At 47.1% G+C, this 18,233-nt stretch overlaps 1 protein-coding gene across 1 annotated transcript in view; it reads left to right on the plus strand.

Annotated features, from left to right (window-relative positions):
• Nucleotides 1–3,615, plus strand: part of LOC138514699 (arylsulfatase A-like) — a 186,460-nt gene extending 182,845 nt beyond the window's left edge. Inside the window, exon 8 of the mRNA XM_069630110.1 lies at nucleotides 3,311–3,615. Within this exon, the coding sequence (XP_069486211.1) occupies nucleotides 3,311–3,615 (305 nt within the window). The remainder of the gene's footprint in view (nucleotides 1–3,310) is intronic.
• The last annotated feature ends 14,618 nt before the right edge of the window (nucleotides 3,616–18,233 follow it).

An 18,233-nucleotide genomic window follows, 5' to 3' on the forward strand; every position in this document is an offset into this window, starting at 1 on the left:
TGTTGGACATTGAATATATCAATACAGCAATTCCCAGAAAGAGGGCCCCTAAGTGGAACTCAGACAAAGATGGGCCACAGTTCAGAAAAAGAAAATAACCTCACAACTAAGGAAATAAACCCCAATTGGGTTGATGTGTACAATTGTCTACCTTTTATAGGACACTGTTGCCCTTGAGGCATTGACACATTTGATCAAGATGATCTGACTATTATTCTTGGGTCAGCAAGGTGGGTCACTAGAATCACAAAGCCCCAAACGTCAAGAATTTCAAGCTGTGTTAGGAGGCAAACTCTAAAAGCATTTACCCAAGCCACCTGTCTATATGTTGCTAATAGAGCGGCACATTTAAATATGCTTTTGCTATGGGTTACACTGAGTACCAAAGCCAGGTACAGTTCATGGAATCTTAGGAGCAGAGTTGCAGACTGAAAGAGATCAAACTTGGTCATGGAACCTTTTGTTAAACTGGTCAAAAACAGCACTGAGATTAAGAGTGTGGAGTTTGAGCAGTCAGACTTTTAAGTGGCTGTGTTTGCCAATGACATTTTCTAGATACTTTAGACCCCTGTCAACTCTTTGAGGGCTCTACTGTTTTAACTATGGGCCAAAATTAACTACTAAATCTGATGCATAGGATTTCTCGCTGACTTGGAAACTAAAATTGCACAGGTTACTTTGACCACCTAAATTTTAATATTATTACTCGCTGTACCTGAGCCCATTAACCGGGTCAGTATTGGAGGTCTGGGACAAACTTGCAATCCCCATAGGTCTCGCTGCTTTCCCCTTGCTATTGACACCGGTACATGGAAATCCTGATTTCTCCCCGGCCCCTCATCCCTTATCCTTTTACCCTTGGTGGATGTATGCTGGCTACTGTACTTACTCCTTCACCGCCTGGTATATGTCATTCAATCCAACGACAATCTTAAGTAAAGGCACCTCGTCCTATGGCAAATTCGTATTGTTTCGTCGTTCCGGTTTGCCCACTATACACGTCTTCTTCCATGGACGTGGAGGAGACGCATGTAGTGAGCAGAATGCAACAATAAGAAATTGCCACAAGATTATGAAAATGCCCTAAAATAGTGAAATTGTTTGGACAACTAAGACGTCCTAACCGCACCTATGACACACGACTGAGGGATGAAGGTTTGAATTAACTGTGAACTCCCAGACTTTGAGAGCTCATCCTTCACAAGTTTCCACACAAGATCCCACAGTGAAGGCATAAAGTACACAGTCCTGATGAAGGTGGCAGAAATAAGGGAAAGTCACTGAAACTGGTCGACCATAGACTCTGCGGATAGCCTTCAACGTTGTGCTGAGATACCTGGAGGAATAGGAATGGAAATTTAAGATATGTATGAAAAGAGCATTTAATGCTTTGATTGCTTGCAATTTTAGCTGCACACTCCTGGGAGGGTTAAATAAACATATAAAATCCCTACTTGAATCTAGCTTTTAAAATCTTGCATTCTTCTTAACTATAGTCAGTGCCCACTCAATGCAACCTGACAGGGATTCACTCCGCCGTACGGGTCGTGGCAGTAGTAGATACCAACTCCTGAGCCTTGCTTCTAATTTTAGTACTAATACATTTGGTTAACTCAGAGCTTCAGATTGGCAAACTAGAGTAGAGGGCAATTTTTCTTGCTATTTGGATAGGCTGTTCACCACTGAGACTCTAGGGTACGTTGCACAACTATAGAGGGATAGTTTAGTTCTTCCTGAGGGACAGTGAACTTACTATTAATTAGGAAGTGATTAACAGGCACCCTAATCTTGCCCCTTCACCACCTGCTATATGACATTCAATCCAACAAAATGAAACCATGTTCTTAAACACTATGGCCCTCATTACGACCTCGGCGGTAGCCATGCCGCTATTGGCTGCCGCCGAAATCGCGTCCGGGTCCACAGAATGAGGAATTACCGGGCCATTCTGAGTTCGGAAGGTCCGGTAATTCCTCCCTCCAAGGACCCAGACCCGGTCCTTCCCCATTCCCATTGCAGCCCCCATAGGGCTGAATGGGAATGGCAGCAAACAATGGGCCATTACGAGTTGGCCCGTTGTTTGCTCCCTCTTCCCCTCGTTAACCCCGTACCGCTAGGGTCGTAATGAGGCCCTATAAAATACACAAAATACCTGCACTGCTCTTCTGGCAGCAATAAGTGACCCTTAACAAAAAAGTTAGGGTCCAACATTAAATGAGGTTTCCATGTTCTGCAGTTGGAAGAGACTTAAAATCAATCGTTTGGTGATCTTTTTGCAGTGATAGAGAGGCTTCCTTCATATGGAAAAGCTGGTTCATAAGATTGTGTCTGTTCGAGAGTAGACAGCATTCATCATGAGAAATTCTTCATCTGCATGAGAGGACAATGATTTTTTGGAGGAGACAGAGGGGCTAATGAAATCTTAATTGATGTTGATCTTTCTCTGGTGGTGATAAAAAAAGAATGATTTCAAAAGGGCATGAGAAAAGTGGCAGTAAAACAGACCAGGATTTTCTCTTCAAGCAAGTTCTTTGCACAATTACTTATTAAAGCAATAGACAGTGTTTTCTTCTAGGGGTTATTTCAGGGGGTGGATGGGAAGATGTTTGGGACTGTGTTGAACCTTTATTATGACTGGGACGTGTTATCTGGGAACTAAAGAATGCCTTAAAAGACTCTAAATCTGGAAAACTGGGCGACTTTTCACGTGTCAAGAAAAAAAAAAACATGGCCCTGTAAAACATGAGAGGCTCATGTACGTGCATGTGGCTTGGATGGTCTGAAATGTTGGGGAATCTGTGCATTGCTCATCACTGCCCTTGCCTTAATCCTACCTTCGCCTGCTTGGTTTCATCAAACAAGTAACATCTTGAGTGTATGATGTTCTGAGTGAAGGCACAATGGTGAATTTTTTCACACAGGTATTGTTTTTTATCAGAGTAGGGATAGCCTGGTTTATTATTACAGGAGTTGATGTGTTCTTAGCTTAGCTAGGTTTAACTCATTAGGTGTTCTGCGATTTCCATGAGTGGACTGTGTTTGAGGAAAACATTATTTTTGGGGTGATTCATTGGTGGAATTGTGTTTTGGTGTGGGGATTAAGTAGTATGTCATGATGACACATTGTACCCACTATGAAGACTGCCAGCCTGACCACTAAATAATCTGTTGCTTGGATTTCAGGCAGGTAGTTATAAAATAAGACATAGATAATTAATTGTCAGTGGATGGCCCATCTCATGCTTATGATGCCTGGGATCATCTTTGAGTTCTCTTTCATGTTTCGAACATTCCGTGTTTAATGTTTCAGGTTCCATCTTCAGTGGGTCTACTCCAGATGAAGACTGCCACCCCACAGCCAAGATGACCCCACATGACCCTCCGTTGCTGTTTGACCTGGAGTCCGACCCTGCAGAGAACTATAACTTGTTGGCCGGGGGAATGACAGCAGACCTACAGCAGATCTTAAGTAATATTAAAAGGGAAAAGGATATCTTTGAGAAAACAATGACATTTGGAGAAAGCCAGATTTTAAAAGGAACAGACACAGCACTACGCCCTTGTTGCAATCCCACTTGCTCTCCGAAACCTTTGTGTTGCAGGTGTAGCTGTTGATAAAGCCATTGATCACTGGCTTGAAAAACCATATACATTAGGTCCAAGAGAATGTAGTATTGTGTGACCAATCAATTGCAGGTTTGTGTCTTAATCACTGGTGCCTTTCCTTTAATCACTGTTGCTTGCATCTGTATTTTGTTTAACCGTGCTAGGAAGAAGGAAATGAGGAGCTCACTGCAATGGGACCAGCTCCTCATGTATGCCACCAACTTCTGCCCTCTTGAAGCATGGGATTTTCTATGCAGGGGGATGGAAAAACTGTGAGACTTGACCCGCCCCCACTCCTCCTTCTCTACCTCATTTGGGAGGCTCTAGTTTACTCCAATGACCGGGACCAGACTTCTCTTTAACACTCCACGTTTAACAACTTAAACTGAGTCTTCCTTTTTCTTGTTCCTGTCCGATACCGAAATAAATTAGCTTTCTTTTCGATATTGAATATTCTGACTGAATCACTCAATTTCTTTGACTTCAGAAGTAATAGAGTGGGGCGGTCATTGAGAGCATTAAGGTGGTACTCCATGTGACAACATATAGGAGCATTCTTCATCATACAAACATACACTAGTACAGGCCTGGCTCCAGCACGGAGGCCAGGTGGGACAGGCCCCCACCCCAAAGCCACCCACTTTCCCCCCTCCCAGAAAGGAGGGCTTGTTGGTGGTGTTAACCACCACTGGGACCCTGGGGAAACTAGGGGGTTGCAGGCAGGGGGATTTAGCGATTACCATTCAGAGGGGCTGCACTGCAGAAGGCCTGGACAGGATTTGTTTACTTGCCTTGGACAATGATTTACACACCACAGCCATGAAAGCAGAAATGGCCAGGAAGATTGAGGACCATTCACACCTCTATGTAAGGTAGCATACTTGCTCAAGCAGGTAGCCTACAACTATCAAGGGAGATCCTGTGTTGCTTTTTTTGACTGCACTGTTCATTCTACTTACACTTCAAACCTCTCATTTACAAGGTAGCTACTTTTTCAAACCTATCAAGTTAATTTCTGTAATTTAAAGTAGGTTTTTTGCGTGGAAATATAACTGTTATTCCCATCATGCTTAATACGATGGTTAACTTTAGCAAAAAATAAATGGCAGGTGATGATGCTTGGACACAGATTTCTGCAGCTGGTGCATAAACTGTTGAGGTCCCTGTCAAATTACATTCACTGGAACACAAGACACTGCATTTGTAGGCATTGTGGTCCAGCAGTTTGGGCAGGGCTGCTCACATTAGTGGCAGGGAGGCCAAGGCTGATTTGTAAACAATGGTATGGAAGCCTGACCAAAGCAATGCCAGTAGTTATGATTGATTCAGAGACTTACATCCATCAGATTGAGGACCCATACAAATTACATCATTAACAATGTGTGTTTTCAGCCAGTAGATTCAAAAGCAATATGGGTGTCCTCGCATCTGTTCCTTGCACTGGTATCCTAAAAAAGCCAATCACAAATCCAATTGTTTTGACTTGTGTATAGGTGTATAGGTTTTACACTGGCATTTTACAGACAATTGCATCATGTGCCTAGGTACTTGCACCATTTTCCTGATATTCCCACCTTATTGCCAGGTGGTACCCCTATGGCAGTGCATGGCAAATGCCTATCCTATGTGTACTCAAAAGCCCAAATTATTGGATTTGCCAATGTGTGTTGGTTTCAGTTTGTTGTCCCACTAAGTCTAAGTATATATGCCCAGATGTGGGTGGCGTGTTTGCTACGCCTAGGAAATCAAACTGCACCTCACTGAGGTGGTCCAAAGTGAACCTACATGAACATATCAAGGCTGCGAAGGCAAGTATGGACCAGCTTCAGATCTTCTTCTCATGCACACTTACAGTGGGGTTTGATCCTAAATAGTATGTATTGTTGCGGAAGCCTAGTCTGCCCAGCCAGAACTGAGATCATACTGTTTGAGTAATCATTAACAATGTTTGTATGCAAATATAATACATCATGTGCATTGCGGGTCTTGTTTGAAAAATATGATATTACTGCTGGGTGTTTCGGTGTTTAGGTAGTGGCCGAAATGTACTGTGGGATCCCACCATTAACAGAAGGGTGGGGGGAAGGTGGGGGCGGGACTGGAGGATTGTTCCCACTCCCCCAATAAACCTTTGCCTCTCAGAAGATTGATCATTAAACCTTGATAATGACACAAGAAAAGCGCATGTCCTGTTATGTTGATTGCAAAGTATGAAAAGTGCGTATCTGTTAAACCTAAAAAGAAGGGTATTGAAATATTTCCTGCAGAGTGTAATCAGAGGTTGAATTAACAGTCAGACAAGGGACAAATGCCCATCGGGCACCCTTGCTCTGCCTTTCTTCTCTCAAAGTCAGGCAGGGCTGCACAGGCCCTCCCAGTGAGGCCTTATCATTCTAGCATGTCACAGCAGCAGTTTAGTTAAAACAGGAAGTGATGGGAAAAGGTAAATGGCACATTTTTCTTAAAATTATATAAGCTTTTAATAGGCTATTTAACTGTGATTGTTGGGTGATTAGAAATGATGAGGGTATAGAAAAAGCTGTGTGAAACAATGACTTTGTTATGAATTTCATTTGTATCTGTATGAGTTATCCTTTATTTACATTCCAGAGCATGTAGGCTTCCATTCAGGATGAGGAAAATAAAGCTACAATCAAATAATTTCACTGCTACTTTTTCCAGTCTGCAGGACTTGGAAAATTACCACCCACGATTATATCTTTATTGGCAAAAGCAAGCAGATTCCAAATCGTTGATTTTGGGGGAGATTTACACGTTTCCTGATGGTGATCTCCCACCTACTCCCCTGGGATCTTCCATTCAGGTGCCCAGGGAAGGGCCATCGCTTTTGGATCCTGACCCTGGGGGTGGACAAGCGAGAGAGGAACACCAGAGTGGAGGGTCACAAGAGATTAGGAGGAGGCTACCCAAGGGTGAGACATGGGCCCTCATTACGAGGTATGCCGGTAAGGGAAAAACGATGCCGGTATGCTAATACCGGCATCGTTCACCGTTCCGTAGCATTCCGACCTGGAACCCGGTATTAGCGGCATACTAAACAGCGGTGCCGTTAACAGCGGCATAGGCGCGTACACGCGCCCCTTCAGGGAGCAAATACCGGCATGCCGGTAATAGGGGGTAATTCCAACCCACGCATACATGCAAATACCGGCATCACGAAGCTGGTAATAACGGCCAGCACGATGCTGGCAAAACAGGCATCGCGGACCACCCGCAAACAGCAAGCAAGATACAAGGCAGCTGCCACAGGTGCATACAATCCCCACAGGTGGAGTCAAAGGAGGTTGTGCCAGTATAAACTGAGCACACACCACAACCCCCCCCACAGGTGTAGGCAATGTAGAGTTGCCCAGTACAAAAGGAGCACAACTAAACAACACACCCCTTCCTACACCAAAATGCTACCACTAGCATTTGCAATCATGGCGCAGGAGGACATGGCCATACTGATACAACTACAGCAACAACTGCAACAACAACAACAACAACTACAGCAGCAAGAACAGGCAGCACAGAGGAGACACAGGAGGAGAAAGAGGGTGAGACAGGCCCAGCCATTACCACCAGCGCAGCAACCAGATCCTCGTAGGCAGCCAGCAATCCCTCGCACCAGACCAGGCCCATTCAACCTAACCCCAGAGCAGATCCACACCCTGTACCGGTTGGACTGTGACACCATCACCACCATAGTGGACATGATACAGAACGACATTGCCAGCCACATACAAATACGCACTGCCATCCCCCACTACTAAAGGTGGTGTCTGTGCTACACTTCCTGGCCACAGGCACGTACCAACACACAGTGGGCCATCTGCATGGCATTTCACAACCACTATTCTCATGCATGCTGAACCAAGTGCTGGAAGCCCTCCTGAAGCACGCAAGCACCCATATATCCCTACCACAGACTGGCCAGGAGATAGCCGAAACCAAAGTAGGCTTCCATGCACTGGCAGGCATGTCCAATTGTGTCGGTGCCATCGACTGCGACCATGTGGAATTGGTAGTCCCCCATGCCATAGAGGCGGTGCACCGCAATCGCAAGCAATACCACTCCATCAATGTGCAAATGGTATGTGACTCCATCAAGATCATCAACCATTGCTGCGCCCGATATCCCAGATCCACACATGATGTCATGCCACTGCGCAACTGCACGCTACCCCTTCACATGGAGCGACATGCTGGACAACGTGCCTGGCTGCTTGGTGAGTTGCAGAACAGGGCCATGGCCATGCTGTGGGCTACTGATATGTGCGGATGCAGAAGCGGGGGGGGACTACTGCACCAGGGTGGGAAAGGGTGGGGAGTTCACCTGGGTGGCAATAGCCAGTGACTGGAGAATGCATGCAGAGCTAAACACTCCTCACCTGAACCAGCAAAACGGAACAGGAGACATCACTGGGCCACATATCACAAACATTGCATATGGATGACAAGTAACAGGCACAACCAGGGCACCATGGGGATGGCAGGCAATGCATGACTGAATCGGATGGCAACTGTGGCAATGTGGCTAGTCTGGCCATGCATACCAATCAATATACAGCAAGAATTTGAGACTAAACATTGTCGCACTACCACAGCACATCTGCCTCAGCATGCAGGATTACACCCTGCATCATCTAGTCAACCCCATCCTGTGTACCATACCTCTGTACAGTATACATTGCATATAGGTGACTATTTTGGACACGTACAGGGACATGTGCATGCCCACACCACATAGCTGCTGCCATGACCGTGCTCCCTGAAGGTGGCAGTTCAGAGGGACACACACCTATTTGTATCTTCTTGCAGGTGATGGAGGATATCCCTTGAGGACGTGGCTACTTACCCCTGTGCGGAACCCGCAGAACAGCCATGAAGAGGAGTACAATCGTGTGCACACTCGTACCCGTGTTGTGATTGAGCAGACCTTTGGCCTGTTGAAGGCACGGTTCCGCTGCCTAAGCAGGTCTGGTGGGGCCCTCCTATATAGGCCCGAGAAGGTGGCAAAGATCACCATGGCCTGTGTCATGCTGCACATGTGCGTCCGAGGGAATGCACCACTGCGACCTGACATTGACATGCATGGGCCAGGTGAGGATGAAGAGGATGGAGACGGAGGCGAAGGAGTCCCCTGCCATTACGTGATGCACGGGATGGCCATGCTGTACGCCAAGCACTAATTGACGAATACTTTTGAAACGCAGGGACAATGTAAGTAATGTGTCTGCAACACAATGGCTGTTTCTGGACATGCACACTGTTTTTGTTAGAATTGGCCCACTGTACACCATCACACAATCAATGTACATGTACAAAATGAACGATGTCCAGCCAGTGATTTGCTTGCACACAACGGTGTATTTTCAGCAGATGTGATATGGTGGACATAATCCCCTCACAACCCCCAGTAAACTCCTTCACCCACCCCACAAACCCCAAAAATACCCCAGTAAACTCCCACTCCCACCCACCAAACCCCAAAAATACCCCAGTAAACTCCCACTCCCACCCCACAAACCCCAAAAATACCCCAGTTATCTCCCTCTCCCACCCCACAGAACCCAAATGTCCCCATATGTCCAACAAACAGTGGTCCCTTCACCAATGTACATTTTCAAAATGTCATTGCCTGTCCTGTTATTTCTTGGCAATTTTTGGATCCGCGGGTGCCATGGTCAAGCGCCGTGCACTCCTCCGCGTCAACCGCACAGGGCTCAATTGGGCTGAGGTGGAAGGGGTTGTTGCAGTGGAGGTGTCAATGGTCAGTCCCATGGCTGGCCCAAGGTGTGGGCGCTGCATTTGCGGCAGATTTGCAAGAAGGGCCTGTGTAAGTAACCCCATACACTCCCTAAAGGCACATGTCGATGCCTCCACAGCATCAGTCCATGGTGGCTGGTGGAGCATCAATGGAAACGCCTCCCACTGTTGTGGGTGGCTGCTGCTGTTCTGTGGCTGCAGGTGTCCCCTGCAGGGTTACTGCCTTGCGTGGTACACTGGCTGTTGCTCTAGGCAGTTTCTTGGGCTGGGGGGTGGCGGTGGCCCTGGTCCCTTGGCGTGCAGTGGATGAACTTGCACCCCTGTCCTGCATTCCATCTTTCTCATCGGTGCCTGGGGGATAGAAGAGATGCAGGTCATCAGTGATGGTGTCAAATGGCAGCTATGATGTATTGCGGTGTGATATGTTCATACATTCAGGCATCATTTCATTTCTGGGGTGTGGCATTTGGTGTTCTGAGGGGGCATGTGGGCAATCAATGCATGGCTGGTGGCATGGCATTGGTTTGGTGTCTGTGTGGTGAGTTCCATGGGCATGGTTGGGTCATGTTGCACCTCTGTTGGGATTGGGATTGGCACTCAGCATGCGTGTGGTGCAGGGTGTGGCACACATTCTTGAATGGATATGTTGATGTAGCCTTGGGACATGCATTACGTTGCCTAGTCTCACTTCCACATCACTTGTACCACATCATGGTTTAGTCTACATGGATGTGATGGTTCACTCACCTTCCTCTGTGGATGATGCGGCGCCAACCTCCTGGTCTCCAATTCCCTCGATTGATTCAGGGTCGATGAAGGAACTTGCGGTCTCCTCCCATGCTGTCAACTTCATAGGGGAGTGTGGGCCCCCGCCTGTCGCCATTGCGGCCCTCCTGTTCTCCACCAGGATCTTCCTCACCCGGAGGCAGAGGTCGTCCCACCGCTTCCGGCAGTCACGCACACTCCTTGGGGTGCTCCTCACTGCCGACACCCTCTGTGCGACCACCTGCCATAGTTCTTTATTTTTTGTTTGGGCCGCATGCTTCAGGTCAGTGCTACTGAACGTATCTGCATGCTGTACAAGGGTGTTGGCAAGTTGGTTCTGCGTCTAAAAAACGCTGCTTTCTCTTCCTTTGGGTCGACTTCTTGGTAGCCTTAGACATCCTGCTTCTGTTGTGGCACACAACAATACGAAAGAAGTGGTGGTTATGGAGGATGGCAATGGATTGTGTTTTTAAAGATGGCCGCCGGCCCATTTCCCGTTCCTGCGCAATGACGTAATTTCCGGGTCCTTTTTTGCGAACACGGTAATACCGTGCCGGTATTACCGTGCTGGTATTTAGGGGTTGTTATGAGGCGGTTACGCAATGGCCGCCACCCACAATGCCAGTATAGGGGGGTTGGTGGCCCTTTACCGGCATGGTGGTTTTGCCACTACTGGCATGGGGGAGCGCGCGTGCTCGCGCACTCGTAATCACCCGCTGTTAGCGGGTTCATACGGGCACGGACTCGCACGTTACGGCATGCTGTTAATGAACCCGCTGTACCGGGCTACTCGTAATGAGGGCCATGGTATTCCCCAATTCCCAATAATACCCCAACCCACTCTCCCCCAGCATTCGTGGGGTATTTTCAATCCTACCCCATCTCTCCCTCCCCATTTCCAGCAAATACTGAGACAAGGAGGATGCAACTAAGATCAGTGAAGATTACCCATAGAAACAACACGGAAAAAGTAAGGGAAACCTACTATAGAAAGAACACAAGTTGTCCTATTAAGAGAGTCTCCACTTGACTGTTCAACTATAAAAGATGTGGTTTTTGACAGAGGAATGCGCGAGCTGAGGATGTTGTCAGGACCAGAGAAGCCGAGAGGCAGAGAGCAGCAGGAGTTGAAGCCAGAAGGAGAACGGCTTGCTGAGATGCTGGCCTGGTGTTTGTAAGGGACTGCAGCGTTGCTAGAGAGCCGTGCCTCCAAGGAGCCAGAGTAAGGCAGCCTGTACCCTGCTGGTAGCGTTCGGTGCAATGCTGGTTCCCTTGGGACGTGTGCCGGTTCCATGAGTGTCTGAGGGGCAGGTGGTGAGATCCTGACCTCAATCCTGTGTATCCAGAGGGCCTGCTTGTCAATGCGATGCTACCCAGTGAGTGAGAGAAACTCTGGAGCGTGCGTTTGACTGAAGCAGAGCAGGAGAAAGACACAGTTTAAAGCGGCACAGAGTGGAAAGTGAGAAGTGTACAAAGGACAGAAAGAGTAAGAAATGATCAAAACAAGAGAAATAAAGAGAAGGAAGTTGTGCTAGCAGCGCAGAAGAAAAGTAAAGTGAAAGAAAGGCATGTGAAGAGTGCAAAGAAGGAAAGGTGGCATAGAGATATTTACAGAGTGCAAAGTTTGCACGGTAAAGAGAGGACAGTGTGTCAAGTGTGCAGGAAGCACGAGAAAAGAACAACAAGTGCAAGGGTGCATGTTAAGGGAAAAGAAAGTATGTCAGGTGTTCAAGAGGCACGATAAGAAAGCAATGGAAGGTACAAGAGTGCACAGTGAAATAAGGAACAGCAAAAGGAAGGTGCAAGTATGCACAAGGGAGAAACAGCAAAAGGAAGGTGCAGGTGTGCACAAGGAAGAAGCAAAGGAGTACAAGAAGGGGTGCAGGGAGCCCCTGAAGGTGAAGGTTTAAAAGGAAGAGCAAGGAATAAAGAGAGGGGGTTACAGATCGGAGTGGTCACGCCTAGGAGGAGCAAAGAACCAGGCGGTTTCTAAAGTCTCTGATTGTATCCCACAAGTGAAGTGTGTCTGAAAGAACTGTAAATAAAAGGGAAAGATACATCCTGACAAGCACGACTTGTGTGTGAAACCAAGAGGGGCCTATGCTTGGGGAAGGGAACCCTGAGAAGTTTCAAAAGGAAGTGTTATATTTCTTTTGTGGTGTTTGGAACTTAGACAAGCTGAAGCTTGGGGAAGGGACCCCCAAGGAACCAAAGACACTGAAAGTGTTTGAGAATATTGCAAGGGCATTGTGCAAAAGGTCTTATGAACAGCCCGTATGGATTGAACTCATTTTTGTGACATTGACCAAACTACACCTGGTGAGAAGACCACCTGAAAATAACTTTGGTTTCCTATTTTTCTGTTGAACCACTGTTTTCAGCTTTTAAAAGACTTCCTACCACATTTTTGTACACAGTGAGGGCAAGAATATGTTTAGACACAGACAGACTTTTGTTGTGGACTATCAGACATCGACTGCCCTTAGAAACATCAGTTAAGGGAACCACCCCTTTAGAGTTAGGGCCTGTTCGGCATTACACCATCCCAGGAACCTTAGTAAATAAAGGTTTTGAAACTAACATCTTTGAGTCTGTGTCTCTCTTGATACCATGCCTTTCTCACAACACGTAGTGTAAAAATGAAGAGAAAAGGCAATTTTGTCTATGTTTTGCTATTTACTTTTTGAATAATCGGTGGAAATAAATCATCCATGTCACTTAAAATGTCTTTATATACAGAGTAGCAATTTAAAATTCTGTACAAGGGATTGTCGACCAGGGGGCACAGAGATGTGGTGATCCTTTTGTGCAGCTCCTCTCCCCCCGAGCCCTGTTGGAGATTAGAGCCCTCCCCCCAGCAAGCCCCCTAAGGAGCTCAGAAATTGGACAGGTGGCGAGATAAGAGCACAGGGGTGCAATCCAGCCCTCTGTAGCCCACAGGAAAGAGAAGGACGGGCGAGGTGGAGGAGCTGCGATAAGCCCAGCCCACAAGCCGCTCTGGAGTTCTGGGTAGTGGGCACCCTAACACAGGGATAGACAGAGGCCCTTAATGAAGCCCCGACCATGCAACATCGGGCTGTCCCCGACCTGCCGGGGCTGATGCCGGCAAGCTGCCAGCGACTCGGAAGAAGGAAGGAGGTGGCCTGGACATCCTGCATCGGGTGTAAAAAAAAAAACGTGGGGGGATCTACCCGAGCTCCGAGTGGCATTGATCCGGCCTGGGGCAGCGGGGAAGAGGCGGCATCCAGCTTTACCCCTTGCCCTGCGGGAGAGTGACTGTGCTGGGGGTTGAGGAGGCTAAGGAGATAATTGGAGGAAGAAGATAATGGACTGGAAGCTGGGGCAGCCATAGGTCACAGCCCCGCAAGGAGCCCAGTTGGTCTACAACCCACAGGGGACTCACACTTGATCTTCTGCAGACCTGGCCTGCCCCAGGAGGGAGTCCATATTACACAGCGGTCATCTAAACCCCCCCAGACTTGGCCCACCATTGGACCCCGACGCCTGGGGACATAGGAGGGGCTACTCTGGAGGAAAAGGGACCTGCATACAGGGTGTTGCTCTGCCTACCTCGCCCCCTGGAAAACACAAAAAGGCCCAATGGCCCCTGGTGACTGCCCGAGAGACGTCCTGGAACAAATCAGACGGGCATCGCAGGGTGAAGGCCCCCCGAGGGTCTGTGGTGGCCCAACTCCAGGAGAAAGAACAGCAAAGGAGAGGTGAGAGGCTTGGCCAGATGCCTACAGAAAGGCACCCCCACAATGCACCTAACCATGGAGGAACCCAGTTCCATTAAGAAAGACATGGCAGCCTTACTAGAGGAAATAAGAGGGTTTAGAGCAGACATCAGCAAAATATTAGAGGGGCTTGACAAGAAAGTGGACGACATGGATGACAGAATTCACAGCCTGGATTCAAATCAATCCTCGACAGACATTTTAGAAACCCAAATTGACATGAGAATTTCGGAGCGGGAAAGGAGGGAAGAGCAATGTGCATTGAAAATGGACGACTTTGACAACAGGAAACGTCCGTGTAACCTAAGATTCTTTAGCTTTCCGGAGAGAGAGGGTGAAACACAAAGTGATATAATCAAAGCAATAAATAGCGTGATTAAGAAGATATTCAACAATTACAACACAACCGTTCACACCATCGACAGAGCACACAGAACCGGAGAGGGCTCCAGATCCCACAGTCGGTGCTGGCTAAATTCCACTGCTATATCGAGAAAAACGAAAATTCGGGACATGACAAAAAAGAAAAGCTGTGTGGAATGGGAAGCCTCCACAATTACAATTTTCCATGATTTATCAGCCTTCACTCTGACCAGGAGGAGACTCGGCAGCCCCCTAACGAAATAGCTCAATGTCAAGGGAGTGAAATAAAGGTGGGGTTTCCCCTTTGGCTGTCCTTTGAACTAGACGGTTTCAAGTGCAGACTTATAACAGAAGAAGACATCAACAGAGTCACCCAGGTGACCCTCGTGAGGAGGCTCCAGGAGACTCGCAGAGCGCCTAAAAGGACACTACGAGCAGAGCCCAGAAGATTAAGGGATCGGCAGACAACATAAATTCAAGAAACTGAACCCCGGAATCTCCTAAATAACCAGGAGAGGGAATGGAACTGATAATCCCAGCAAAGTGCTGTGGGGAGGGAAAGCATGTTCATGCTCTAGCCGGTGAATGGCGCAAGCCAAAGATGACCGTGCTGGTGTAAAAGTTTGATGCTGCTTAGCTCTGTGCTGATAACAGGCATGACGGGGCGATGGGACAAGAGGGGGCTTGGAGAGGGGAGGGATCAGAGGCGACATTACGTTGAAATGGAAGCCCGGGGGGAGATAGCTCTTGGTGGTTTGGCCATGCAATGTTCCAAGTATCGCCAGGAGTCCAAATACCTGGGGGTGTTTGGGGGAAGGAGAGTTGGGGACGTTGTTGTTAATTTAGGGGGTTGTAGGTTTGTCAATATGATTAATGGTGCTCTACGGAATGTCTGAAGTTATAGGTACACAAGTAGTAGGTCAAAAGGGCAAGATTGGTACTTGACTCATGTAATTCGGGGTAGATCTATTGAGAACCTTACGAAATGAAATGTCAAGTACGGATAATTTATTGGCAATGGGCTCGTTGAATGTCAAAGGGCTAAACTCCCAGAGAAAGAGATCGTCAACGAACTGTGAGTTTAACCACTTGAAGTTAGGGATTATGTTTCTACAGGAAACACATTGCCAGAGAGGGAAGGAACCTACCCTGGGGGCAAGATCGATTGACAAGGTATACTATGCTTCGGCCACCTAAAAAAACAAGAGGTGGCAATTATAGTTGCCAGTTGTCTGAACTTTAAGGGACAAATAAGGGGAACATGTTGACATTGGAGTAGGTGTATTGCCCTAATAAAGATCAGGACCGATTTTGGGAGGGGATGAAGAGTGCAATTCAAACCTTCGCAGAGGACCCCCTATTTATAGGGAGAGACTTTAACATGGTATTATATCCGGTCAGTAATCAGAAAAAAAAGATCCCCCAAAAGGCTTCCCATGGGGAACACAAGAAGGCCCTCCATTTTCAGTTAACACGGAACTGGGGGTGGAGGTCTCCCTTGTAAGGGTTTAGGGCTGTGACCCCCTGTTTACCTATTATTCAAGAGTCCACGATGCATTCTCAAGAATTGACTATATTCTTATTGAAAGACACTTAAAAAACAAAGTGTTAGAGTCCTCCACGGCAACGGTCCCGTGGTCAGTTCATGACCGGGTCTTAGTTAAATTGGGAGACCGGTTCACCGAAAAGAACAAGGGTAGATGGACCTGCAATGATATGTTATTAAAAGATAAGGACCTTGCCCTAAAGCTGCTGGGAGCAAGACGAGAATACTTCCTATTGAATACTGATAACAATGAAGTGGGATCCCGACAATTTGGGAAGCCTTCAAGGCTACGATCCGAGGTACTCTGATAGGTACGGGCTCCACTAGGAAAAGGGAAAGAGCAACCCAGGAAGCGAAGCGAAGGGAAAAAATAGCAACCCTGCACCCGAGTGGGAAATTGAAGACCCAGATATTTCCAGGGAAACTAGAGAAACTCCAGAAATATAAAGCAGAGCTAAAAGCCTTCCTGATTCACCAGATGGAGCGAAAATGATCATTTTTCAAACAAAAATATATGGAGAAGGGAGAGAGAGCTTTTAACATTTTAGCCTGGAGATTAAGGGAACAAAGAAACTATAGAAGGGTTGTTGCAATCTATCCAAAGGATAAAACTAAACAATTTGAAGATGCTTGAATAGCTGAGGAGTTCCTTGCCTATTACAAAACCCTGTATAAAACAGAATGGGAAGGTGAATGCTCTAATACTGAGGATTTCCTGAACTCACTCCTGATCCCGCGTCTCTCCCTTGACCAATCACAGGTACTGGAGGGCCCCATTACAGAAGAGGCGATAATCACCACGATTGTTAGCATGAAGGGGGGCACAGCACCAGGCGATGATGGGTTTACGGTCCGATTCTATAAAGAGTTCTGATCCACACTAGCTCCCTTTATGGCCAAAATGTTTAACAAGGTTCTGGAATCCGGGGTCCTTGCAACCTCCGTGCTCTCGGCCCTAATTATAGTAATTCCCAAAGAAGCCAAGGACCCATCCCAGTGTCAATCTTACCGCCCCATTTCCCTGCCATTTCCCTGCTAAACACTGATGTCAAGATATTGATGAAAGTGCTTGCAAATAGACTCCAAACCAACAGGGATCAGTACAGGGATGGAAGAAACCTGTGGACCACTCAACGTCTCCTGGTTCACAGGCCAGTTTTGTCCTAAAGTTGCATCATGGTGACGTCACAACCTGGGCCAGAAAACCTATTGCACTACTGGATTGGTCGTCAGGAGCCTAATAACCTATATAATCAACTATTTGAGTTATTCTACAGGCTCTCGCATGTCAGGTGGCTGGCCTGGTCCATACCCAAATTGTTATCTCTAACAATGTTACAGTGTGAGGTTCTTACCATTGGTTCTTGCCCGTTGCTACCCACCCCTATGAGTCTGAACTGTGATTGGCTAGAGCTGACCTCCCCAGGCCTGGGATCCGCAAAGGTTCTCAGATCTTGGTGTACCTTCTCAAGGTAATAAGAAGGACTGTGTGTCTGCATTGTAACTTTTGTGAACCCCCTTAGACTATGAGAGTGCTTGTTCATCTCGTGGAACACTTGTCTCACATTGTAGCATCTTTGTTGCAAGATTTTGTCTGGTAGTGTGAGATCAACTCCCTTTCCCAGCACTGGTTTCTGTCTATTGTCTGAGTCGGCCAGGTCAAGTGTTCAGAGACCATGATTTGGAGCTCTGCAGCTCTGAATTATGAAGAATTATTTGCATTTATTGCAGCTAGTGTTACTGTCGTTCAGGGAATGTAATGTCATTTGTATCTGGTGGCCTTGGCAGCGGGTCCTGTCTCACTCGTTTGCTCTTGTCAAGCCTGAATTCAACTCATCTCAGCTCTTGCTGAGAGGCGTGTGGCTTACTGTAATTTTCCTAAACCATTATGCGGTGCCTACAGTGTCCATGCTATTCTATATTCTCCATACGTTAGTCACACTTGTCTCTGGCAGGTTCCATCGGTGCTCCTGCAGTTCCATAAGGTTATTTGCATATAAGCATCTGCAAGCTTTACTCAGGATCTCTTGCTTCTTGCGGTTTCTGCTTTGCTGCGTTCAGCTATTGATAAAATAATAAAAGCAATGATATTATGTATATTTATCTGTGCTCTATCTATAGAACTGCATGCACATGTTTTTCATGTATTCGGGTCTGTGTTTGTGTCTAGATGTGCGGATGGCACGTGTGTATCATGTCTAACGCTGCTAAGTCGTGGTGTCCCTAACTGCGCCATTAACGTGGATTTTTGGCGCTTTAGTCAATACTGTCAATTGAGGTCTCTTTAGTTGGAGCCTGGGGCTCCTACTCCACTCTGGGATAGACTTGTACCGTACCTGGATATAGGGCCGGCTTATAGAGTACCTTTCGACATACTTCTCGATAATTGGAGCACTAGGAATTGGTCCGAAATAGTTTGGGCATTCACGTTATCTCCTGGCCTT

Source organism: Ambystoma mexicanum, chromosome 12 (genome assembly GCF_040938575.1).
Source record: "Ambystoma mexicanum isolate Mex_15411 chromosome 12, UKY_AmexF1_1, whole genome shotgun sequence".
NCBI lineage: Eukaryota > Metazoa > Chordata > Amphibia > Caudata > Ambystomatidae > Ambystoma > Ambystoma mexicanum.